The sequence below is a fragment of the Sturnira hondurensis genome, unplaced genomic scaffold (assembly GCF_014824575.4).
Source record: "Sturnira hondurensis isolate 20B ecotype Veracruz unplaced genomic scaffold, ASM1482457v3 Scaffold0013537, whole genome shotgun sequence".
NCBI classification, from domain to species: domain Eukaryota; kingdom Metazoa; phylum Chordata; class Mammalia; order Chiroptera; family Phyllostomidae; genus Sturnira; species Sturnira hondurensis.
In genome coordinates, this window is record NW_028086168.1 from 3101574 (window position 1) to 3129291 (window position 27718).

At 34.1% G+C, this 27718-nt stretch overlaps 1 protein-coding gene across 5 annotated transcripts in view; it reads left to right on the forward strand.

Moving 5' to 3' along the window:
- HLTF (helicase like transcription factor) overlaps window positions 1-27718 on the forward strand; it is a 58642-nt gene that overhangs the window by 19420 nt on the left and 11504 nt on the right. Inside the window, exons 7-20 of one of the 5 annotated variants that reach the window (XM_037061851.1) lie at window positions 68-259; window positions 3544-3639; window positions 6166-6241; window positions 7594-7687; window positions 10235-10314; window positions 10395-10439; window positions 11307-11396; window positions 15046-15140; window positions 20050-20193; window positions 21086-21224; window positions 21929-22064; window positions 23533-23712; window positions 25799-25923; window positions 26321-26511. In XM_037061851.1, the coding sequence (XP_036917746.1) occupies window positions 68-259; window positions 3544-3639; window positions 6166-6241; window positions 7594-7687; window positions 10235-10314; window positions 10395-10439; window positions 11307-11396; window positions 15046-15140; window positions 20050-20193; window positions 21086-21224; window positions 21929-22064; window positions 23533-23712; window positions 25799-25923; window positions 26321-26511 (1683 nt within the window). The remainder of the gene's footprint in view (window positions 1-67; window positions 260-3543; window positions 3640-6165; window positions 6242-7593; window positions 7688-10234; window positions 10315-10394; window positions 10440-11306; window positions 11397-15045; window positions 15141-20049; window positions 20194-21085; window positions 21225-21928; window positions 22065-23532; window positions 23713-25798; window positions 25924-26320; window positions 26512-27718) is intronic. The other 4 variants (XM_037061854.1, XM_037061853.1, XM_037061855.1 and 1 more) reach the window with 4 other exon arrangements.

Genomic DNA, 27718 nt, shown 5'->3' on the forward strand with positions numbered 1-27718 from the left:
GATTTCCGGGTGGGTGGGGAGAAGGAGCTTATTATATCTCTGTTTATGACATTGTTTTTATTTACAGGCCATTGAAACACCATTGCTTCCACATCAAAAACAAGCTCTAGCTTGGATGGTTTCTCGGGAAAACAGTACAGAACTTCCACCATTCTGGGAGCAGCGAAATGGCTTATACTACAACACAATAACAAATTTTTCTGAGAAGGATCGACCAAAAAATGTCCATGGAGGAATTTTGGCTGATGACATGGGTTTGGTAATTATTTTTTTCTTGAGTTGGTAAAATTTTATTTTGTAAATATGATTTTATAAAAAGTAATTTTGAAGTAGCTAGAGATAGGAATGTGTTGGTGCCAGTAAGGGACGAGATTTTGCTTTCAGTGAAGAGCACAATTTTTCTTATGGTTTTCACCTAAAATATTGTTAAGGGTTTTTTTTCTTTCTTTTTCTGGTCAGTTAAGTTACAGTTAAGAAAATCAGTAATATAAATATGTGTGTCTCAGTTTTCTATTTAAGAGGAACAACAACAGTGTTATATAAAATTATAATATATCACAGATGTTGTGATATGCAGGATATTAAATCATACATTTATGATTCCTTATACCAGCAGTTTTTATACTTTTTGGTCTCAGTAACCTTTATACACCTAAAAATTATTGAGGAGCCCAAAGAGCTTTTGTTTTTGTGAGTTACATTTATTAATATATCTATAAATATTTATAGATTAATAAACAGAACTTTTAATTATTAATTAAAAGTAACAGTTAAACTTACTACTTGTTAACGTGAGTAGCTTTTTTTGAATAAAAAGTATTCTAAAACAAAACCAATTTTGATAAGAAGACTGACATTTAGTTTTGCATATCTCTATCATGTCTGAGCTAATAGATGACATCTGAATTCTTGTAACTGCTTTTTTATTCAGTGTGTTGTGATTATGTTTTGGTTAAAGTATATAAAGAAAATCCTTATACAGATATGTAGTTGGAAAAGGGAGGAGTTTTAGATAATTAAAGATATTCTTCTTTGATATAGTAACAAAATTAAGCAAGTATTAGTTTATTTTTTTTAAGGATTTTATTTATTTTTAGGAAGGGGAAGGGAGGGAGAAAGAGGGAGAGAAACATCAATGTGTGGTTGCCTCTCAAGCACCCCCTACTGGAGCCTGGCCTGTAACCTAGGCATGGGCCCTGACTGGGAATCCAACCAGTGACCCTTTGGTTCGCTGTCCAGAGCTCAGTCCACTGAGCCACACCAGCCAGGGCAGTTTATTAAAGATTAATAGTTATGATATGAAACTTAAAGATCATGTCAGTGAACTTTTTATACTCTGCTTCATCTAATTCCATTGGTACGGCTTACAAATTGAATGGATATTTTACTTATGCATGATTTTATGACATCAGACATTGGCCTTTTGGAAAATATTGGTTCACTGAGTTACACAGATCTGTCAAATGTCATGCATTTCATTATATTATATAAAAAATTGCCCTGGCTGGTGTAGCTCAGTGGATTGAGTGCGGGCCTGCAAACCACACAATCGCGATTCGATTCCCAGTCAGGGCACATGCCTGGCTTGCAGGCCAGTTCCCAGTAGGGGACTCAAGAGAGGCAACCATCCATTGATATTTCTTTCCTTCTCTCCTTCCCTTCCCCTCTAAAGATAAAAAAATAAAATCTTAAAAAAACATATATTTTTTAAAAATTTACATTAATTGGTAATACTACTGATCTTATTAGGCACTTACATTTTGGGAAGCTCCTATGCTCCATAGTATTAGGTATAAGTTTTCCAGTATTCTGGTTTTTGCTTGAAAGCTCAAATTTTATCATTAACAGATGGTGTCAGTTGTTTCTCTTGAAGATGATAGCCTTCCTTTGTTCATTATTCAAGAAAATTTCTGCCACTCTATCATGAATAACTAGTTTTCAGTTATTCTTTCAAGTAAAAATGCATGAAAAAGTGATGATGTGTGGTGATGCATGGTGGTTAGTTGAGCTTGAACTCAGTCTCAGTGATTTTTTTCTAGATAACCCTCATATTTTGATATTAGCAGAAGTATATTATGTGTACTTTCTATCTTGTTATATAGCATATTTAAAACATATGTACTTAAAGCCCTGGCTGGTGTAGCTCAGTGGATTGAGCGCGGGCCTGCGAACCAGACGATCGAGGTTCGATTCCCAGTCAGGGCACATGCCTGGGTTGCAGGCCAGTTCGCTGCAGGCCAACTCCCAGCAGGGGACGCATGAAAGGCAACCATACATTGATGTTTCTCTCCCTCTCTCCTTCCCTTCCCCTCTAAAGATAAATAAATAAAATATTTAAAAAAACAAAAAAAAACAAAAAACAAAAAAAAAACATATGTACTTAAGAGGCAAGATTTAATAAAATTAGTGTGTACTGCTTCATCAAGGACATTTTTAAGATTCTTAAAGTGCAACTAGCATTTACATTCTTTTTTACTGTATGTGGCAGTTAATACAATAACTGCTATTGGAAAGTATTGTGACCTGCTTTGTTGTATGCTAAGGCACTAGCAGTTTTGCCCACCATTGCTTTTTGTGGTGTTAGTACAGATGTGAACAGGAGGAAGGTCTTAGAAGTATTATGAATTAGTTTTGATGGCATGTAACTCCTGAAAGGGTCTGTGGACCACACTTTGGAAATTGTTGCTTTACACAGCTTTAAAATTCTCAGAGATTTATTTCTGTGTGGATAATTATACATTTAGCTATGGAAAATAATGAAAAATTACACATTTTCAGGCTGGCAGTGACTGGAGGGGAGAGGGGAGGGAATTTCAGGGGAAATAAGGGAGGGATTTAGAGGAACCTATATAAAGGATACATGGACAACAACTGAGAAGGGTGGAAATGGGAGGGAGGGGGGAGGATGGGGGGTGGGACGGGATGGGAGTAATAGAAAACTGTACTTGAAAAATAATTAAATTGAAAAAATTGAAAAAAAAAGAAAAAGAAAAACAAAACAAAAAAACAAATAAAATATTAATATTAACTAAAAAAAATTACACATTTTCAATTACGAAAAATATGCAAGATATATTCTTTATGCTTCATAGATAAGTTATAGCTTTTAAGTGTTGCAACTATCTTTAAATGAAATTTAATAAGGTCATTAACTTCATGTGTATACTGGAATTACTAATAATTTTAAAATAGCTTTGAGTTATATGGCAAGCAGAAGTTGTAGTTTCATGATAAAGTTATTAGTTCATGGTTCAATGTAAAATCTTAGAACAGCAGTCGTTCAATAAAATGACATTTCCCAAAGATTTTGATAGTATTTTAGAGTAAATCATTTAACACTTTCTAATAATGCAGTGTGGGAAAGTACTTCTTAATGGAACACTTTTCATTAATATGTGTATTGTTTAGTATAATAATCAGTACACTTCCATGGTTTTGAATGTTATTTGATATTTGCTTAACTGATTTTAAAATTGTATTTGAATGCTCTCTCATCAACTGAGTTTCAGAATCTGACCATTTGTCTTTTTAAAACATTTATAGGGCAAAACTCTTACAGCCATTGCAGTAATTCTTACCAACTTCCGTGATGGCAGACCACTTCCTGTTGAAAGAATTAAAAAAAATCAGCTGAAGAAGGTAAAGGTTAATAAGTTAATAAGTGTTAGGTTAATAAGGTTAATAGGTTAATAAGGTTAAAGGTTAATAAGTGTTTTCTCTGAAGTCTTTTGTTTAGTGTTAAACCTTTTAATTTTGTCATTGAAAGTAATTGCCAAAAAATTGATAATATCCAGTGTTTTCAGAGATGTCATGAATGTCATCTGTCATGTGTTGCTGATAAGAGTGAAAGTTGGTACCACATTCTTGAGGGCATTTTGGTAATATGTATCAAGAGTCATGAAAGTATTTATAATCTTCAACTCAGTAATGCCATTTAAAAAAAACTACCTAAAGAAGTTACCAGAAATGTATTTTTTCCAAAGATAAAAGTACAAGTCTTTCCCCCCTAAGCACTATTTTAAATACAGAAAAAAACACTTTTCAGGGAGGTAACAATTAAATTATAATATAGCTATAAAATTTAATACTGTTATGCAAAAATACAAAATTCTTTTTTTGAAGAATATTTTCATGATTTTTTTTAGTTAAAAATAGCAGGTGCAGGGGTGGGGCAGGGCCAGGCATGAGTCTGTGTATAATGTGTTTGAGCCCTCATTTTGTAAATACATATTTATGTATGTCTAAGTGTAGTTAAACACTATATGTGCTAAAATGTTAGTAGTGGTAATTATGTCCTAGTGATGAGAATATAGGTGACTTTTTCTATTTAATTTACATACATAGTATATATACTTAATATATTTGTATTCAGTTTCTGAGAATTAAATTGAATTTGTTTTATGAGAATAATAAATGTCATTAAAATGAAGCACTATTTTTTGTTCTGACCTGAAAAGTCAAAGAACTTAAAGAAGGCAATAACTGAGCAAAAGATCTGTGCAAAAATATATTTTTAGACCTCTAATTTGTTTAGATTTCAAAGAGGCTGCACATCAGTTTCCTGCCATGCTTATTGAGATCCTATTTTATTAATTTCTGCACTTAGTTGCATTTCCTCTTTGTACTTTTATTAGGAGTTTAACTCTTTTTTAATGTCTGAGATTCAGTTTTTTACCTTGAATAAGTCCAATGACTTATATCCTGTTCCATTTATATTTGGCTGTTAAAACAGAAGAGTAGCACCTAAGACTACTTACAGCTGCAGTGTCAATTACCAATTTAAAGTGTACCTATTATCAGTAAAACTTTCCCTTTTAACCCCAAGATCATCCATGCATACATTGAAGGTGTTGTGTAGTTGGAAGGTTTTAGGATAGTTTGCTGCACATTAATTGAAATTGAAGCTGAAAATGTGATTTCTAGCTTAGAATTTATTGCAACAAAAATTCTACTGATTAAAGTAGATTTAGATATTCCAGGCTTACATAGTCAGATATCATTGATTTACATTTCATTAGACAGAGTGTAGTATGATTGGATATGTTGGGCTTTGTAGAAAGTTTATCTTTGAACTCTATGGAGAAAAAGCTTGCTAAACAAAATTATTTTATATAAAAAGAATAATATAAAGGACATCTTTTATTCGTGGATAAACTTTTAGGTCATTTTTGCATATTAAATGGTTGTACTAATTATTGAAGAAGATCAAAAAACATTTTTTACATTAGTTTCTTGGAGGTAATGCTTTAAATTTAACTATCTGAAATAACTCTATTACCTATATATCTCTAAAAATGTTACATTTTGGATTTTTTTTATACCATTAGAAGGGAATGGATCTTCTTCCACTCACATTTTCAGTGAATCTTGACTGTAATAGAATTTTTAAAATTCCAGTTTTTTAAAACTAAAATTATATCTTATTATCCCTGATTTTCTACACAGATTACCTGTATTTCTTCTGACCAATCCTCCTCTCTACACTGAGGTTTTAAATTTACCATATGACAACATCACCTAGCTTTCTTTTTAAACTGCAAGAATTAATTAAATTAAACCCCATTTTATTTGTCATTTCTACCTACAGATTCAAGAAAAAGAAGTATGATGAGAGGAACCCTTCTTTATTAGACTCAGTTAAAAATGTTTTCACAAGGAAGTATAAAGTTTTGCTTTCGTAGAAGCTTTTGTAGTCATGTATCTACATCAGTGTATTTTGAAACAAAAGGGTACTGCACGTGCAGGAAAAAGGAAAGGGCCAGGTTGACAGGCAATGGCAGCCTCATCAAAGAACTATGATTTACTGTAGGGACTCTTGTTTTGAAACTTTGTCGTCTGAGAATTCCTTTTAACTTTAAAGTAACTTCCATTTTATGAATGTTTCTCACAGTAACTGATAGGCCATTTATAACTGACTCTGCTTTTTGTATTCCTTTTGAAAGGTAAAGACCAACTAGTTTTATTTTTGAGATATCTATGAAAAAAATGGTGATCAATTTGTGTAGTTTTCCTTTTTACTTAATGTACCCACCCCCTTTGCTCCAGGATGGGGTAAGAATTTACATAGTCTTTATTTTGAAAAGTAAAGCAATATAAAATAGGGTGTTTTTAAACTTATTTAAAACTGACAGCAGTACTTTACAAGAAATGTGCCTTCTCACCCAGGAATGTAATATTAGTGATGAATCTGTGAAACTTGGAGGAAACAATACCAGTGGGAATACAGATGGACTAATCAAAGGTAAACTTTAATTTTGAATATGACTCTGTATAATATTGAGATTTTTCTAATTTAATTATGTAATTCCAGTTCTGGCTTGTACTATACAAAAACTTCAGATCTATTTTTCTAAAGAATTTCATGAGTACTGGTAGTCAGAAAAAATTCCATCAAGGAGGTAATGATGGAATTGGGTGGTAGTACACCAGGCAGAGAACTGAAAAAGAGCATTTTTGGCTGAGAAAAATATCTTGTGAAAGATAGTAATAAAGCAAAACAAAAACTCAAACCATACAGCATATTTTGTTCTCAGAGTAGTTTATGGTATTTGTGATGTAATGTGCATGGATAGGAGCAGACAAGGAAAGAAAGGTGGGTTAGAAATGAATTCTGAAGTCAGGGGAGAAATAAAGAGATCTTGGATGAAGCAGTTATATGGCTGGATTTAGCAATCACTTCACAAAATTAATTTCTGAAGATTGGTTAGAGCAGAACAGACTGAAAGTATTTTGAGATAAGTATAATAGATGAAAAATTGGAAATACAACTGTGTGCTGTTTGTACTTTCGTATGTTTGAGCTAGGAGAGAAAAATAGAAAAATAGTTGGAAAGGGATTCAGAATTGAGGGATTTTTGGAGTCTGTTTTTTTAATTTAAGAAAGAAATCCAAGGATAGAAAGATTTGGATATAATGGAGAGAATAATTTGTACGTCTTCGGGAGGAAATGAGATCAAGGGAGTAAGTAGATGAATTAGCATTAGATGGAAACTGTGGTTCAGGGAAAATGTAGATAATTGAGGGAGTGAGAATGTAGAAAAACTGGGAGCGTATAGAAGATAACATCTGATTTTCTTTGGAAAGTAAAGCAGGTCATCTGCTGGGAGTATAAAGAGTTAAGAATCTAGGTAGAGAATCCAATGTAGATCTTTCTGGTGAGTAGGCAGGGAGAGACTATGTGGTACATAAAAGATATGTTAAGTGACACAGGGTGACAGCTGAGACTTGAAAATGTTAATTTATAATTTCATCTACTTATTGTTCATTTTTTTCTGGTAGCTGTCAGCTGCCTTGGTATAGCAGGAAATTCAGCCAGTGTGGGGGGGATTGGTTGGATGACTACAGGGAAAGAATGAGTACAAAATATTGAAGATACTTTTTAGTAAGAAAATAGTACAATAGGAAACAAATAGAGTAGACGGCTAATTGAAAATGCAGGAATGAAGATACTATGAAAGTTGTAATTCAACAAAAAAGTAACATAAACAAGAAAAAGAAAGCTGTACTATCGAGTTGGAAAACAGAGTGTTAGGAAGGATACTGCTAGTCTAAGACTTTACTAATATTTTTATATTTGTTCTTTTCTTTGAAATAGAAGGATCTACAAGTAGTGGAGAACCCAGTATTTCAGATGTCAGGGGAAAGAATAAATATCCCAGGTCAGAATCGTCTAGCTCCCGTTCCAAGAGGTAAACTCTTATTATGGTTTTTTAAAAATATTTTATTTATTTTATTTTTAGAGACAGGAGAATGTAGGGGGAAAGAGAGGGAGAGGAACATCAATGTGTGGTTAGTCTCATAATTTTAAACACCATCTTGTTATAGAATGGACCTGTGCAGGGGGACAAAATACTATTACCAAGTGAATCCCACTTCTCCTGGGGTCCCCCTGTTTTAGGTTTGCCTTGCCTGCCACCAGGGAATTATAGCTCTCAATGTCAGAGATTGGTGGAAAGGAAAGGAATTATTTATTCAAAAGTTATACAAACTTAAGAGTAATGACTTAATGTCTTCATTGAGATCCCAAAGTCCCTTAGAATACCCACAGATGCACACAGTCCTTCCTTCCCACCTTTGTCCAGTCTGGGGTATTGTATCTCAGGAAAAGAAATAGAAGTCCAAGGCTCAGGTAGCTCCTGGTTCCTCCCAGTAATCTGTGCTTAGCTTGCAGGCCTCCCTTGGTTCCCAGCACTATCAGCTGTGTTGCTGCTGTGACCTGCAGTTCTTAATCCAAAACCCACATGACACCTTCTCGTGGCCCACCAGCAAGAGTTCTGTCATCCCTTTCCTTCCTGCAGTGTCTCTCCTGCATTCTTCCAAATGGCTAAGAGAGAGCTCGGCATCACTGCTACCTCTTGCTTTCCAGCTTCCCAAGCTATGTGGCAAAGGGAGCCCCAAAGCCACTCGATTCTCCCTCTCTCTCCAAAGCTGCGTGGCCCCTCTCCTTTCTCCAAGCTCTCATGTGAGCACTGTAATGGGTAGGGGGTTTATTATGGTTTGATTGTATGTAATGCATTTATTTAAACTCTCCATTTTTATAGGAGAGAACTATACCTATTATATTAATATAGTTAAATTTCATTTATTTATTTTTAGCAGGGAAGGGAAGGGGAGAGAAGGAGAGAAATAACAATGTATGGTTGCCTCTCATGAGTCCCCTGCTGGGAACTGGCCTGCAACCCAGGCATGTGCCCTGACTGGGAATTGAACTGTGATTGTGTGGTGTGCAGGCTCGCGCTCAATCCACTGAGCTACACCAGCCAGGACTGAGTTATATAGTTTTAAATATACTCTTTTACTTGAAAATGACAAAAATCATCATGAATTGGGCAGGTAGGCAGTTCTTTTACAGGTGAAGGAAAGTATTGATATATAAAATAAGTGAATTGGTAATTTTTAATCACCTGCTTTCTACCACTTTCTTCCTGTTTCTTTCATATAGGAACTAAGATCTAGCTTCTGCATGTTTTGTTTTTGTTGAGACTTCACAGTGTTTTCTTTATGAACTTGAGGAGATGAAAACTGACATATTTATTGGATGGCCTGACAGAAGCCAGGCTTTGCTCATCTCTGTACTTTCTCTCTTCACCTTTTGTGAAAATAAAATACAATAAAGTCATTTGTGGAGAGTATTATATTAATGTAGACTAGAGGGAATATTGGAATAAAACACATAATGCCCCTCTGATTTCAATTTGATTCTGTTAACTTTATAAATTTTATTTACCCTCTGAAGTAGATCTAACTACTTGACTTTTGTCATAGTGTATTGTACACCATCAATATCTGCTGTGTAACCTCAAATCTGTTAGCTCTTTCACCAACAGAAATCTCAAAACTGGGGCTTTGTTAGTGGTTTTCTATCATTAAAACCTGCCTGCACTGAGCACAGAATCAGGACTCATCACTTTTCCTCTCATCTTAATACCAAATCTGACAGCTCTGAGCTGACCATGAAACTGGTTAACAGATCAGATACGATTGAAGGGCATAGAAATAATAATAATAATGAAGATGTGGGAAAAACGAAGAATAACAACCAACACACATATGACATCTAATACATATGTATTTACTATGCAGCAGGCACTATTTTAGGGGATTTATTTGTACTAACATATTTTATCCAGTGAAGTAGATTATATCTTATTTTCCAAATGAAGAAACTGAGGCATAAAAGACTATTAGATATCTTACCTGAAGTTGCATAGCAAATAAGTGGCAGATGGAGATTGAATCTGTGCAGTCTGACCCTAGAACCCATTGTTCTTAGGCACCTTAATACTGTATTATGCTTTTTCTCCACAAAATTTACAGTACTTTGTATTGTGAAAGAATTATATTTTTGCCTCTTAGCTGCTTATTTTATTTTATGGGAAGTATTATCTCTGGTAAGAGTCATTTATATTTTTTTGTTCTGGCTTTATATAAGTGTTTTAATTTAATTGAGCTTAGTATTGAAATTATTATTTTAGAATGGTTTTATTTTACTTTTTCAGATTTATTTTAATAATAGTGGTACTGCATTTGGTGTAGTAAATGTATCTGCTTATGAAAGCAAAATGCTTTTAGCAAATTTGACTTTCATCTGTCAAATAAAAAGTTTCACATGAATTTTATGCAAAATATAAGCAAGGGAAATACAAGAAAGCCTTTGTGTTGTATTTAGTAAGCATATTTTATTTAAAATCATTTTGTTTTGGGTTGATGAAAAATTTACATATACTTATTTTTAGAAGAAAAACTGCTGTCCAGTATATTGAAAGCAGTGACTCAGAGGAGATTGAAACTAGTGAATTGCCACAGAAAATGAGAGGTAATAAGAAATGGATTTGATTTGATCTGTGTTTTATATTCTAATTTCCTTTTGTGAGCATTTTTATATTTGGTTTGTAGGCAAACTGAAAAATGCACTATCAGAGACAAAAAGCAGAGTAAAAGGTATGTATATACATCTCACTATCTATTATCTACACTTAAAAATTATTAAAGACAGACCCCATTGATTTGTATTTCTCAGGCTTTGGAATTCTTTAGTAATAGGTCTTAAACTTGACTGACTACAGTTTACATTTTAACTATTCATGGAGCTTATGAGGGGCGTTAAATGAATGAGGCAAGCAAATTGAAAAATTAGTTTCAAAATAAAATATTTAAACCAGTTTTAAACAAAACAAAATGATTTTTTCTACTTACAAAGTGTCTTCGATAAAACCTTATTCATATCTGTCTAAATTGTAATTTCAAAAGTATGATGGGAATATGTTCTTGTAAATTATTATTCACATTACCATACAGATGTAAGAAATTGAGTACCTTTACTTTTTCCTTTGTTTTTAAAACATATGCTTTATTTTCTTTTCCTGTAAATCAGATCATACTGCATTCCTAATTAGTTGACAAATTGTGTTACATTTAGAAAGTAACTCATCACCATTGACTGATTTGAAAATTTGGCATCCTTATCATTAGAAGTCAAAAACCTGTTTCCTTGAAAGCATTCTCTGTCCTCCTGGGAGGTGAATCACTTTGTATATGGCTGCCTCCACTTTCACATCTCTTCCTCGGGAAAAGCAGCAGTTTAGGGCGAATGACTGCATTCCTTCTCTTAGCTGGAAGGATGTGATTCGTGTCAGAGAGGCAAAATTTTTTAAACCAGTCATTATTTTATTCTTTTTAAAATAATATAAACTCTTAAGGTAGTGTGGGAGTGTTGTTCTATTTTTTATCCTCAAAAAGTACCTGTACCTAAGCACAGGAGAGAATTAGTTGTCAAATATCTGAAGGACTTTGTGGTTTTTACTTCAGCAGGATCTTCTAAGGTCGAAGAAGATACAGAATTTGCATGTGCGCTTACTTCATCTACTCCTTCAACAAAAAAGAAAATGTTAAAAAAAGGTCAGTAAATCTGTTTTTTTAGCTTTTCCTCCTATTTTTTAGTCTTGTATGTTCTCATATTTCTCTGGTTCCCGTTTTGTATCTTGGGCAAAATCATAAAATCACATTTACCCATCATTTGGAGCACTTATCTCAATGTTCCACTTACTGTGTAATCTCTTACTATGACTCTGTTACCCCTGTTGGATGTGCATATGCTGACAACAGATTTGTGTCTGGTTTGGCTCATCGCTATTTCCCTGGCACTATCACAGCACGAGGGGACCAACAAATGAAGGTTCTGTCTTGTTCCAAAAAAGCTTCTGGGAATAATACAAGGATTAAAACCTTACATAGTCTTTCATTAACTGGCAGCAGCTGTCATAGTTCTCTCCCTAACTCCATTTTCTTCCTGTCCTCAGGTTAAGAGCCTCACTTTTTTTATTTTTCAATGAAAAAAAATTAATGACAATGAAGTTATAAAACCAAACTATAAGAAGTTGAGAAAGTAGAGAAAAGAAAAAATACACAATCCCATTTTTTAAAAATTGCATTTTGGTGTGTTTTCTGTCAGTTACCTTTTTCTTTTCCTTTTTTAGATTTGTATTTATTTATTTATTTTAGAAAGATGGGAAGGGAGGGAGAAAGAGAGGGAGTAAAACATCAGTATGTGGTTGCTTCCAACACACCCCATACTGGGAATATGACCTGCAACCCAGGCATGTGCCCTGACTGGGAATGAAACTGGCAATACTTTGGTTCACAGGCCTGCACTCAATCCACTGAGCTACACCAGCAGGGTGACCTTTTTCTATTTTATTTATTTTAGTTAGGTCAAAAATCAATGGGAGGCATTCCCTTATCTTTGTAGCAGGGATATGTCTTGTAGTGAAGGCACAGAGCAATTTATGGCTGCTTTAAAACTTAATTTAATTTGGATTAATTTAAATTATAATAAAGATTTACTTCTTGGTGTAAGTAGAATTTGCTTTTCACTTCAGAATATCAGTGATTTTTATTACTTACTATAATTTTGTATTTTGTAATTGATAGGAAAACAACACTGCTTAGGAGTTTAAATATTTGAGATGGAAAGAGGTTGAACTAGGGTTAAAGAGATTTGGGACGAGTTATATCTCTGTACCTTACTTTCTTCTATTTTACATGTTGGAGATACAACAGATAAAATCCTATTTTTATGGAACTTATGCCTAATGATGGAGAAAACATAAAATTAATGAATACATAATTATAGATAATAAGTGCTATGAAAAAAATAAAGGAGGTTAGTGAAATAAAGATTGACTGAAGGAGCCTGTTAAAGAAGGTGATGTTTGAGTTTCATTTTTTTGCACGTAGCTGTCCAGCTTTCCCAAACACCATTTGTTGAAGAGGCTATTTTTGTTCTATTTTATGCCGCTGCCCTCTTTGTCCAATATTAATTGACCATAGAGACTTGGGTTTATTTAAGGGCTTTCTATTTTGTTCCATTGGCCCATGTGTCTCTTCTTATGCCAGTACCAGGCAGTTTTGATTACAGTGGCTTTGTAATACAGTTTGATATTAGGTATTGTGATCCTTCCTGCTTTGCTCTTCTTTCTCAAAATTGCTGCAGCTATTCGGGGTTGTTTATGGTTCCATATAAATTTTTGAAGTGTTCTATATCTGTGAAGTACTGTGCCATTGGTACTTTATTAGGTATTGTGTTGAATCTATAAATTGCTTTAATGGATAAAAAAACTGTGGTACATTTACACAATGGAATTCTAAGCAGCAGAAAAAAAGAAGGATCTCTTATCCTTTGCGACAGCATGGATGGAACTGGAGAGCATTATGCTATGTGAGAAAAGCCAGGGGGTGAAAGAAAAATACCATGTGATCTCACCATTAACAGGAACCTAATCAACAAAATGAACAAGCAAGCAAAATATAACCAAAGACACTGAAATTGAGAACAGGCTAACAGTGACCAGAGTGAGGAGAGGAGGGAATAATGGGGGGAAAGGGTGAAGGGCTTACAGGAACAATTCTAAAGGACACATGGACAATAAAAAGGAGGGGGGGCTGGAAACAGGAGAGGGAGGTAGAGAGGGCTTGGAGGGAGGGCTGAGGTGATAGGGAGGTATGGGGGGGAGGCAGAAAACTACTTGAACAGCGATAAAAAAAAGTAATGTTTGAACTAACACAGAATGATGAAAAAGAGCTAACTTTTGGTCTAAGAATCAAATAATTAGGAATAGAAAATGACATTTCAGATAAATTATTTTTGATGCAAATTTTAAGAACTGTTGAGCTTTCAGTTGAGGTAAGATTAAGATAGAATTGAAGTTCACACAAAAAGTCCCTTTCTGTTGAAGACATATAGCTGTAATACAGGAGATAAACTTAAAAATTCATAGCTGTGATAAAACCAAAATAAACTTTTTTGGAAGAGAAACAGCATAGGAACAAAAATCAGTGAGTGGAGGAGACAGAAGCCATATATTGTAGTAAATAGTGATTTCTTAAGACACACAAAGGCATAGGAAAACATTGAATTCAGCAACATTTAAAATTCTGATGCATCAAAAGCCACCATAAACATTGAAAAATTTTAAGGTTGAAGGAGTTATTTGTAATAAGTATAACTTAGAAAGGATTAATTTGTAGAATATGTAAAGAACCCTCTACAGGTCAATTATAACAAGCAATACAATAGGGGAACGGCCATTAAGAATATAAATGTACAATTCTTGAAAACCAAAATAACCAATAAACATAGGAAAATATATGCAAACTCAGTCATTGAGAAAATGCAAATTAAAGGAACAGTAAGATACAGTCTCACCCATCATATTTACAGACATTTTAAAATCTCCGTGCAGCAGCAGGAACTGTCGTGCCCTGTAGATGGGAACGTAAATTACTGTGGAGAGCAATTAGACCAAATGTAATGCAGCTGAAGATAGACCACTTAGAGTTGTATAGATTTGTACAAGGAGACATGAAAAAATAGTTTTAGTTGATGCATTATTTTAGTGAAATGTTGGAAATAATGTAAATACTGCCCAATAGGGGAATGGAAAATAAAACTGGAGGGTGTCTTTCCGAAAGCTGCCCGAGTGTCCTCACAACGTGGTGGCTGCTTACCCTATTGGGAGTGATCAGAATGAGAGTGAAAGAGCATCTAAGGGAGGGAAGCTGCATGTTTATAACCTAATGTCGGCAGTGACATATCCCTTTGGTCACAGAGATCAACCCGAGTAGAGAGTGTGGGATGGGACTCTATAAGGTTGTGGCTGTCAGGCAGTTGATTACCTCTGGGGTCCCTCTTGGCATCTGGCCACCACATTAACAATAGTACAAATTAGGAAAATTGCATAAAACAAATGTTTATATTAATGACTAACTTAATATCGGTATACATTTCAAACTTCCTCCTGTGCTTCCTTCCAATCATAATCCTCTGCTTCCCTTTATGAATAGTCACTGTCTAGATATTTAGTTGTTTGAAGTGGCAAGGTTAAAATATAGTTGTTGTTACTTCATAGCTGGAAACAGAAGTCCATCTGCTCCATTTTAGTTCTTCCTGATTGCTTTCCTCATAGAGGCACTTTTGTGTCGTTTCTTCATTGACTTCACATATATTTGTGAAAAAAACACCATTTGTGTCACCATTTTTTTCTTTCAGGAGTATCTGCAGTGGAGGGTTCAAAAAAAACTGATGTAGAGAGACCAAGAACAACACTGATCATCTGTCCACTTTCTGTGTTAAGCAACTGGATTGTAAGTCTTCACAGCCTTTTAAAAATGTGAAATAATTTATATATGTCTTATATGATAAAAAGTTTCTATTAAACTGTCATATATTGAGAGAAATATGTTTCGTCATCATTTTCTATCTAAGTTCAAGTAATTGTTAGGTGACTTGGAGATACTGTCGAATCAAAGCAATTAAAAAAGTTTTTTTAATCCTCACAGAGGACATTTTTTTTTTTTTCATTACTTTGAGAGAGAGAGAAATGAGAAAGAAACATTAGTCAGTAATCTCTCATATGCTCCCCAACTGGGAACTGAACCCACAACCTGGGTATGTGCCCTGACTGGGAATTGAACCCACGCGACCTTTCGATCTATGGAGGAGCTCCAACCAACTGAGCTGTCTGACCAAGGCTCAAAGCAATTTTTTTGAAGGTTTACAGTAGGAAAAAAAATCATCAGTTGCTATAATAAGGTTTGTTCTTCTGCCTGTCATTTCTGTTCCTCAGAAATGAACAGTTCCAAACTGTTCCCCAGTTTGGAAATGTGTATAATTTAATACCACATTTATTGTTGGAACCTCTAAGAATTCCACTAACAACTTTTATAACAGCTTGTAACATTTAGTGAGTTCCTATGTGCTCAATTTTTCCCTAAATTCTTTTTATAGATTTTTTCATTTAATCCTCACAACTACTCTCATTTTCCAGGTGCCCATATTAAATCACAGAGAAATTAAGTAATTTGCCTAAGGTCATCCAGCTAATAAATGATGGAACAAGGACATGGTCTCTAACATTCTGACTCCAGAGCCTTTGCTTTTAAGGCCACCTGTCAGAAAATGTGTTTTGTTTTGTTTTGTTTTTTCCCTCTCAGATTGCATTGGAATGGAACTTCATTATGTGTTTATATATAGGGAGCAGCTTGGTAATGTTTCCTTTCCAGTTTGAGCTTCATGTTATAATGAAATAGTGACTCTGTTAGAAGCACTGTGAACAGAAAGACCTCTGGATGTGAACTTCCGTTGTTGTCACCTCCAAGATTACCTGCCTTTCTGCTAATCTTTCCTCCTCTAGGGCTGAGTGGGGGAAGAGGTCCTACTCTTCGTGGGACCAATGCCTTGTCTACACATTAGATTCCATCTTTTCCAGCCTTTGCATTTTATTTGTTATTTTCCCCCTTGCCTTGTTATTCACCCTGTCCCCACTGGCTATTTCCTGAAATATACTCAGATTTTCTTCATTTCTAAATACTTTCTTGGGATTATCTCAAATTTAAATTGCTACTCTGCTACTTTCTTTCACTATCATACCTCTTGGGGTTTAATTTCAGGAAATTAAAAAAGCACTATTAGAAAATAGTGCTAGAAAATAGAAAAGCATTATTCATGTAATGCTTTTGCTTACTAACTTATTCACTCATTGTAATCTGGTTTCTTCCACTAATTCTCTAAATTACATTGGGAAAGATTAGTAGTTACAGTTTAATTGTCAACTTTTGTGGCATTAACTTCTTGACTCTTATGTAGCCTGCTTTCTGACTTATCTTTTTATTGTTGTACTTATTATTTTTTTAAAAATTAGACTTCTCCTGATTAGGGTGCTATTTTTCCTCTTGGGACCAGAATGAGTTTTAGTCCTTCTCCTGCTCTCTTTTAATTCCAACAAAATGATGCTCTTTCTTTTGATGTGTGGTCCATTGTGGGAAAAGGAGTTTGTAGGTATTTGAATGGAAGTTTCAGGGTGAAGTTTAAAGTATTAATGGACGTATAAACAACAGAACTGATCCTTTAAGAGTGTGGGGTGCAGATACATATTTTAAAAATGAGCACTCTGTTTTATTATAATTTTATATTTGGAAAACATCAAAAGATTCAGAAATGTAAACTTCAGAAAGGAAACCTTGGCAAAATCTAACCTACTGAGTTTATGGAAAAACTGATTTTTGAAGGAATGAGGGATAGTTGGACATGTAGGGATTTCTGGACAAGAGTTAGAATTTTATATCTCAACGATCTTTTCCTGGCCCCCAAGTAAATGACCTGGCACCCTCATGAGCAGGCCAGAACTACCCTGTTTCCACTTCTTTGTCTTCAAATACAGGCAGGAATTCAGTTAAAGGAGTAAGGGGCCTTCTATCACTTTCTGGATATTAAGATCAGTAATTTATACTCCCAGTGTAAAATGAAATAATAATACCTATTTCATTCACACATACATACACATAGGCATATAACCTAGCACAGTTAACTAGAAACTCAATATTTTAGTTATTTTTTTCTCCAGAAAATTTGTTTCTATTTCACGTTTAAACCTTTCACAAAGGTTTAAATGTTCTGTTCCATCGGAAGGCAATCCCACTGATTCAGTTTTCTCACGCTGCATTCATTCCTCTTTCCTTTTCCACCCATTTCTTGATAACATGTTCTGCCTTTTCACCTTTACTCTTTCATGTTTAATCCTCTCTTCTCTTTTTGCCTTAACTATTTCAGGTTTCATTCTCTTTTCAAGTCCACAGTAGTAGGGTTTTTGCTCCCACCCTCTAAGAAACTTTCCAAAGGCCTTCATGACCTCACTGTTGCCAAATCTTGTGAGTTCTATTTTTCCTTCCCTCTGCCCTAACTTTGTTTCCATGTTACTGCTTTTTGTTGTATCTTATTTTGTAAGACATGCTTAAACCTTTTTTTAAAAAAGATTTTATTTATTTATTTATTTTTAGAGAAAGGAGAAGGGAGGAAGAAAGGAAGAGAAATATCAATGTGTGGTTGCCTGTGATGCACCCCCAACTGGGGACCTGGGAGGCAACCCAGGCATTTGCCCCTGACTGGCCATTCTTAAAACCTTTTTGTAAAGAGAGGGGATGAACATAAATTAATAACTCTAAAATTGGCCTTTTATTTCTCCTTGGGACTTTGATATTCTTTGACCTGTCCCAAAATTTGTTTTTCTATTCTCATCCTGCTAACTGACCACTGTTTCTTCACCTCTCTTTTTCTCCCATGGTTCCTATTTAGTCTGCCTTTTCTTCCCTCTTAAAGTGTAGTATTATTTTAAGTGTTATGAAAAAAAATTTTCTTTTATTGATTTTAGAGAGGGAGGGAGAGAATCATTGATGTGAGAGAGAAACATGAGTAGGTTGCGTCTTGCATGTGCCCCATCTGGGGGCTGAACCTGCAACCTGGGGGCATGTACCCTGACTGGAATCAAACCGGTAACCTTTCAGTTCGAGGGAGGGCGCCCAACCAACTGAGCCACACCCCGCAGGGCCATTATGAAAATTTTTAATGAGATGTTTATTTAGTCATCAAGATTCAAGAATTTCAAAATTTGCTTTATTTTTTATATGTTTTGCTAGGATATTTTGAATCATATCCCAGTCATCATGTCTCTCAGTAGAAGTATAACTTGCTTTTCAAACATTGGTGTTCTCTAGGCTCTATTTTCTCACTGTACCTGTTTTTCTTAGAAAATCTTAGTTCTATAGCTTTATGTACTGTGTGCTGAATACTTTAAAGTTCGTATTTACACTTGTAATGTAGGTCATATTTAAATTTTCCTAGTATACTTTTCTAGTCAGATATTCTGCAGTTACTCAAAATTTTAAATGTCTAATATATCATTCTCATCTTTATACCTTCTTTCACTTTCATTTTAAACTTCTCTATGGCTTTAGCACGCAGTTCTTTTGAACAGTCATTTTAAGTAACAGCAGCTTTGTCTTCTCTTTTATGAAGGTACTCCATGTTTAATTAGTCTTTGGGTCCCATAAGTTCCTTCTGAGTGTCTTTCTCTGACACATGCTCTTTCCATTCTGTTCTCATGCCATTTTGGTGCAGGGGAGTCTAACTCATGACCTGCAGGCTGCATGCATGCAGTCCAGGATGGCTATGAAATGTGGCCAACACAAAATCATAAATTTACCTAAAACCTTTTTTTGCTCATCTATTTTCATTAGTATTTGTATATTTAATGTGTGTCCCAAGACAACTCTTCTTCCAGTGCAGCCCAGAGACGCCAAATGTTTGGACACCCCTGCAACCTTCATTGTCTCTTACCTAAATGGTTCCCCAGCTATTTCTTCTTGGCGTCTTCTGTCTTTATTCTAATCACAGTTGTTGTTTTTTTCTTGCTCAGACTCACCCACATGTATTCTTTTCATGTTAAGAAGAAAAACAAAACTCAAGTTCTATAAACTGGTCATGTCCTCAAGGAGGGCAGGGACCAGTTCTTATCTTTTTAGAAGATATGCTACCCTTTTACTTAATATCTGCATATAGTAAGCCTGTATTATTGAAAGTGGTTACTGTGCTTTGATCTTTGCCTTTTATCTTGGAAATATAAAGATATAAAAATATAAAATATAAACCAATATTTTGGTTCTGTTATTTTGCTGTTTAATTTTGATATTGTTAAGTCTAATGAGTAACTGGAAGCTTTAAAGATCCTGTGTGTTAAAATACTAAATTTTTAAAAAATGAGTTACTATTTTAAAGTAGCATTGTTGTTTTTTCCTATTAAAAATGAAGTGACTGCTCATTGGTGGGCCTGGGCAAAATTTATATAATGTTTACTATTACAGTAGACATGCCAGTTTTCCTGACAATGAAATAATACTTAGTATCATTATGATTGTTGCTATTGTAGTTTATGTTATACGAAACCTGCTTTTTTGTAATCAGAAGTAGTGTGATTTGTGACACCACAGCCAGGGCAGTACTTGTTATATACATATTAAATCTGACAAATTTTCTAGGCAAAAAACTTCTAATACATTAGTCTGGTACCTTGCAAAATGGCTATAACCAAGTTGAATTTCATGTTCTCAACTTTTATTTGTCTCCACCAGAAAAATCATTCTCCTATAAAACTCTTGTTGATACCACTTGTTGATGACACTAATCTGCTTATTATTCAAAATATTTCCAATTTTCTTTCAGGACCAGTTTGGACAACATATAAAATCAGATGTGCACTTGAATTTTTATGTTTACTATGGTCCCGATCGTATTAGAGACCCAGCTTTGCTTTCAAAACAGGATATTGTTTTGACTACATACAATATTTTAACTCATGACTATGGAGTAAGTATGCCGATACTCAGAGATTTTCGGTTTAATTTAAAAAACCATGCTTCCATTTTCTGAAGTGTTCTAAAATTTAGGCTTTATACTCTTCCTTTTTTCTTTCTAAATATTTAAGAATATATGGGAAATTGTGTTTTAATATTTTGCAAAAAAAAGGTTGGACTTACTTTAGATAATGTGGGAATACTTTCCATTTAGAGCACTAGAATTTAAAATTCTAAATTTGAATTGTAACTAACTATGTATAAAAATTTGTAAATGAATTCTGTGTTTTCAGTCTTGTAGAATATTGTTTTCTGTCACAGTGATTTGACTGCTTGTCTCAGTTTAAAATAAGCTTTTTTTTGTAGCTGAAATTCATGAGTTTCCTAATTTATTTTAGAAGTCAGTTGTTGTTTGTGTATAATCCCAGTTAAGTTAAAATGTTTTTTCAAAATACCTTATTGCCAAAATTTCAGTTTTCTGATAAGAACATTTACTTCTACATAAAAGAAGGTAGTTATGTTATATTCAAATGGTCTTTATAACTGATCATTTTTACATTATCACTGTGTTTTAGTCTGAGGCAGAGTAGGGCAGTGCATTGAAGCAAAGTCACAGCAGACAGCTAGACCACCGGAGTTCAATGCCAGCTCTGCCACTTCCTAGCTGTTGATTTGAGCAACGTACTTTATACCTTGGCCTTTCAGTTTTCTCATCAGTAAAAAAAGGAGTAATAATACTTCATAAGCTTGTGAACATTCAATAATTTAATGTGTGTAGTGCTTAAAGCAGTACCAACTGTGTATTAAGTTGATATTGAGAATAATAACTCATATTACTTATCAAATTACATAAAATACTATTTTACTTTTCTTTGTTTTTAATTCATATGAAACATTTATTTCAGATGAAAGGTGATAGTCCATTACATAGCATAAGGTGGCTAAGAGTGATCCTGGATGAAGGACATGCGATACGGAATCCAAATGCTCAGCAGACTAAAGCTGTACTTTATTTAGAAGCAGAAAGAAAATGGGTATTGACAGGTAATGATAACATTATACTTAAAAAGATTAATTCCCAAGTATGTACCATTAAGTAAGTTAGGTAACTTTGTAAACTTCAATAGATGTAAAGACTATTCCAAAATTAATGATGGAAGCCAGATTAAATTTAAGATTTAATTTAAACTAAATCTTAAAGACGTAAGATTTAATTTAATGATTAATTTATTAAATTAATTTAATAAAATATTTTGACTTGTTTATAAAATTTCCATGATATAGCAGTATTTAAATTACAGTTAATTTGTGGGGCAACTTGTCTTTGAATCTTGGAGATTGATTAATCCTTCAATCAGAATCTTGATTTCTCTACTTCCCATCTTGGTGGAGTCTGTTTGCTTTTCCCGAGGATGAGGAAGAGAATGTAAATTCAAATTAGTTTAGTCCTTCTTGCTGGTGCTGTTGATTTAGAAATCAAATAAGCAAATGTTCTTGATAAGAAAAAAAGTTGAGTTTACTGGTCTGTAGTTTTTTTCTTTCTTAGTATGGCAAGTGAGAGCTAAAAATTAGAGTAAAACTGTATTTCGAGATTGTGTGTATGTCTAGCAAGGGATTATAGTCACAGCTTGCTAGTGGGTGTGCCTGGCACAGAGTGCCCATTTTCAGCTCTTTCCTGATTCAGCTAGATGGCTTTACTGGTTGGATAGTGTTGTTATAGAATTGTAACAGTTTCCTGTTATTTTTAGGTACTCCAATTCAGAATTCTTTAAAGGACTTGTGGTCTCTTCTTTCCTTTTTAAAACTGAAACCATTTCTTGATAGAGAGTGGTGGCATAGAACAATCCAGCGCCCTGTCACAATGGGAGATGAAGGAGGACTTAGGTAAGTAATTTCATGGTCACTGATTAATATTAGCTGCAAGAACTGTTAGCAGCTTGAACCAGTTTCCACTTTTATTACTACTTCAATTTCGCTATCGACTTTCTTCTCCAAAATGTGTTTACAGTTTCATGCCTTTGGCTCTCAGAACCTAGTGATTCTTGTTTGGGAGAACTACCTCTAAAATACAAACCCTACCTTCCCATGATTTTAGTCAAACAGAAAGAAAAGGCAGAGCTTTATGGTCTTTGTATGTTGCTATTACCCCCGATACCACCATTAATAGATGAAGTAGTGACAGGAAAAACTTAATGTGCTCTGAGGGTCCAACATGCACCAAAGTTTTATAACCTACCTTGTGTAGCTTTATATAATGACAGTTGAATGATGGAATGACGTGTAGTGGCATCAACAAGAGTTTTATAAGAGAATGTTTTTTCTGGTGGAGACAAATAAAAGTTGAGAACATAAAATTCAACTTGGTTATAGCCATTTTGCAAGGTACCAGACTAATGTATTTGAAGTTTTTTGCCTAGAATAATTGGTTGTGAAACAGAGGGTTTGGGTTTCATTAGCAAGTTGTGAAATTGTCTAAAAAGATAGCAGCTAGCATTATGAAAGAAAATGAAATAGAGTAAAAATTTTAAGGAAAAACCAGATTGCATCACACATGGAATTTGTGAAATGATTCTATCTGTTGTGTTTGTATATTATATTTGTGTATATGTTTGCTGCATGGAGTAAAGTGTGTTTCTTACTGTGCATTTTAGTCAAAGGGGTTCAAAACTCACCTGATTTGTAATATTGTCTACTTGATTCCTTAGAAAAGCTATTTAAATTCTAATTTAAAAAATGTATTTCTGTTTCAATGTTAGGTAAAACCTTTTCTTAAAAAATTGATATACCTGCATTTATTCTATATTGAGAAGGGGAAGTGTAGAATTATAGAACCTAGAAGGTGTTTATCCCTCTTTTGGATTATCACATCGTGTTGTTAATTTTTTTCATTACCTTACAAAAACTTATTTATGTACCTTGATTTTCATATTACTAAAAAGATTTTGAAGGTAAAATCTTACTCATTTATATTTTTGTGATATTTAGTATAACTTTTACTTAATGGGTGCTTATTAACAATTTGAGTATTGAGTATGGTAATACAGCTAAAGACTCGAAAAATAAAAAGGTTAGGGATTAAAACAAAATGGGGAGAAGAATGTGAAGATGAAACTGGGACAGGTATTGAAGTGAGGGAAAATTTCAGTGCATCTGTTGCTGTAAGTTTTCAATTCGTTGAATATGTCTATGATTATCAGCTTGGATAAAAGTCCAAATAAGAGTTTTTTTAAAAATCCTTTTTTAAGTTTATAAAATACTAATAGCTTAAAATGTTCATTTTTGTTCTTTTTGAATCAACTTATATCAGAATAAAAAGTTATGTGATTTTTGCTGTTCTTGTTTTATTTTCTAGGCGTTTACAATCCCTAGTTAAAAATATTACACTTAGAAGAACGAAGACAAGCAAAATTAAAGGAAAACCTGTTTTGGAGTTACCAGAACGCAAAGTATTCATTCAGCATATTACACTTTCAGATGAAGAGAGGAAGATTTATCAGACTGTGAAAAATGAAGGCAGAGATATTATTGGAAGGTATGAAGAAAGAAAGCCATTTAGAAAGTAATTTTTTGTTGTTTCTTGTTTAAGTCAGTGACATTTTAACATGTTAGCAATAAATTGCAAAGTATACTGAAAGATTATTTACTTCTTTAACTACATTTAAACTACTTTTTATGAATTAATAGTTGAAGTGAATGAATATTATAATTCACCAGGTAATTTCTTAAATTAGGAAAAAAATTAAAGTTTACATGAAAAGTCAAGTTCTGAATTGCTTGTTTGCTTTTATTCTTGATTCAGTGTCATGGGAGTAGATAAAAACATATGTGTTTGTAAAAAATATATATGTATGTGTGTGTGTGTGTGTGTGTGTGTGTGTGTGTGTATATATATATATATATATATATGTATATATGACCTATTAAGGACCAAACTTGGGGGACTATCCACATTCAAGAAATAAGAAAATAAAGAAAAGGTACTTGTAGGAGATTCTATCAAGGAGGCAAGTATGAAGAAAGAGAAAATTGTTACAGAATTTCAGGAAAGACAGCACAATCAAGAAAAAGGCAGTAGTCAATAGCGCTATAGAGTACAGACATTTAGACAAGGCTGTTTAATTTCGTGATTCAGAAGTTATTGGTGTGGACTCTTACAACAGTTTCACCCGAATAATCAATATAATCAGTTAAGTAGCCAAACTGTAGGACTAAGGGGATTGCAAAGAAGTAGCAGCTGTATAGTAGACAGTTTTACAGTTTGTAAGAGGAAGAAGAAAGGGAGACATCTGATAGTAGGATTGATAGTTGGTCTCTGGATCAATTATTTGATGGTTTTATTTGGGTAACTGTCTTGAGAGGATCAGTTGTTGATAGTTGTGAGTTGTTTTACTGTTCATAGTTTTGGTCTTCTTCTTCTTCTTAGATAAGTCCCTTTATTATTTTTTTTATTGTTCAAGTACAGTTGTCTGCCTTTTCCCCCCACCCCTCCCCACCACACCAGCTCTCCCTGCCCCCCTCCCCAACCCCCTACCTTGTTATTGTCCATATGTTCTTTATAATTGTTGCTGTAAACCCTTAACCCTTTTCTCCCATTATCCCCTCTCCTCTTCCTTTGACATTTCTTATAATAAGGGCTTGATGATGATGAACTCCTTTAACTTGACCTTATCTGGGAAGCACTTGATCTACCCTTCCATTCTAAATGATAGCTTTACTAGATAAAGTAATCTTGGATGTAGGTCCTTGCCTTTCAACTTTGAATACTTCTTTCCAGCCCCTTCTTGCCTTTAAGGTTTCCTTTGAGAAATCAGCTGATAGCCTTGTGAGAAGTCCTTTGTATGTCACTCTCTTCTCTTGCTACTTTTAAGATTCTCTATCTTTAGCCTTTGGGATATTATTTTTTTTTAAGATTTTATTTATTTATCTTTAGAAGGGAAGGAGAGAAGGAGAGAAATATCAATGTATGGTTGCTTCTCATGTGTCCCCTGCTGGGAACTGGCCTGCAACCCAGGCATGTGCCCTGACTGGGAATCGAACCACGATTGTGTGGTTCTCAGGCCCGTGCTTAATCCATTGAGCTACACCAGCCAGGCCACATGCCAGTTCTTTTAGGTTTTACCTGTGCTCACATAACAGATCAGAGGCTTTAAGATTCTTTACAGTGTGGAATGCTGTGCTCATAGTCTTTTCTGAAAACACAGTAAGTCTGTGTGTTTCTTTAGTCAGTTTACCTTTCCTTCTCCTTAGAATAAAACTTGTCCAGGGAAATTCAAGCCACTAGTCATGCACCTTGTTTTTGTTTTTGCATTTGAGAGGAGTCGATTTTCACCTCAGGGCACGTAGTCTGTTTTGAAGACTTGTGCCCTGGAAGGCCTGTTTGAGATCTGCAGTCTCGTCTTTCCACATCTTCCTGTCCGACTTACACTGCAGTTGACAACCATTTCTCATATTGTTTACTTTTTTGTTACAAATCTCTCCTGGTTTCATTAAAAATAATTTGCTTTTCTGTTTTTTATTCTTGTTTTAATGTGATTTCCAGAGAAGATGAGAACAGTGCCATTTTCATTCCATTATTTTAGAATAGGAAATACTGTAATATTTAACATTGCTACCTGTAGGTATTTTACCGAAGGGACCGTCCTCGCACACTACGCAGACGTCCTGGGTCTTCTCCTCAGATTGCGGCAGATCTGTTGTCATACTCACCTCCTTACACATGCAGTGTCTTCCAGTGTTCCTTCAGGTGGGTAAACGGGATTGGGTTACACCATTATAGTTTTTTAGAGGTACTTAAATTAGAAGGAAAAATTTTTCATATTGGTTAAATTTAGTTTATTTGTAAAATAGACTTTTTTTTAGTATAGGATTGAACTGGGAATGTACCTCAAAATCTCATACCAGTGAAATGATTCTGTGGTGGAAGTACATGCAGCTTGTGTTATCATGATGTTTCTGTGTAAGGTGTATTATGCGGGTTGGCTACTATTTTAGCTACTGAATATTTCTTAGAATTTCAAATTTAAATCATGCTTGTTGCCTATAATAGAAAAAGACTAAAACCACCAAAACAAAACTTCTTTTCTGTATAAGGAAGATTAACTTGTCATATTACAAATTTTGTTCTGAAATTAATTTTTCAGCATTTTCTCTAGGAAATGATACACCTGAAGAACTACGAAAGAAGTTAATACGGAAGATGAAGTTAATTCTGAGTTCAGGTTCCGATGAAGAATGTGCAATTTGCTTGGATTCTTTAACGGTTCCTGTCATAACACATTGTGCACATGTCTTCTGTAAACCCTGTATTTGCCAAGTCATTCAGAATGAGCAGGTAAGTTTTAATGCTCAGTGCAAATTGGGTGTTTGATGGAGTGGTGCCGCTGTTCTGAGTGTAATGAAAAATCAAGTCCGAAAAAACAGTAAGAGTTTTGTGCTTGGATTTACTAGTGTACCTTTCATTGTTAATTATATCATTTTTAATAGGTGATGTATTTCTTATCATTAAGCCCTTTTAACATAAAAATTCATTATATTTTTGGTAGCATGTTTCACAGTCAATATCCTAATTCTAATTATTATACCATTGCTGTCCAACAAATAGATTGATAATGTGAGATGCAAAGGTAATTTTAATATTTTTAGTAGAAATAGATGAAGTTAACTCTTAAATGTATTTTTATTTATCCTGTATATCTAAAATATAAAAATTATGAATGATATACTTTCTATACATTTTTAACTTAAAACTGAAGTTCAAAATCCAGTGGTATTATATAAAACTTTTCTATATAAATCCAGTGGTATTATATAAAACATCGTGTTTATAGCACATCTAAATTTGGTGTTGCCATATTTCAAGGGCTTAATTGCTGTATGTGGCTATTGGCTATGGTATCAGTTAAGGTAGATTTAGATTCTTATGTACAGTAGAATGTTTTAAAGTGAAATAGTCCTATAAGCAATTAAGCAGTCCTATAAGCAGTCATTCAACTGAGGTAGAATTTTTAAAAAACATTTTTATATGTAATATACATGTACAAAAATGTAGAAGCCATGATCGTACAGCTCTGTGAGTTATGAAGTAAACATACCAAGTCAAGACTACCTAGGCCTCTTTGTGTTCTCCAATCATTTACCCTCTCCCTCTTCCTCTAAAGGTAACCCCAACTGTGCTGACTTCTAACGTTGTTTTAGTTTCAGAATTTTTTTTATTAATTAGCATGTCTTGGTACAAATGAACACAACAGATACTGCTTTGAGTGAACCTGATAGGATCTAACTGATCTTGACTGGCTTTACAAGCCATTAAGAAGGAATTTTTTTCCTTCAAATGGTTTCAACTAGTGTGCTATGTTGTTGTAATTAGGTTCAAGAAACTGTTCATGGTTTCTTTACTTGTCCGCAGAGAGTGAAACATTTATTGTTTCAAGTTCTTGGTTCCAGTCAAGATCACATACTTCTGTTCTCTTTTTTACCCATCCCACTTACCCACATTAGAACAGAGTTCAGATTAGGTCTGCCTGGGGTTCAGCATGTAC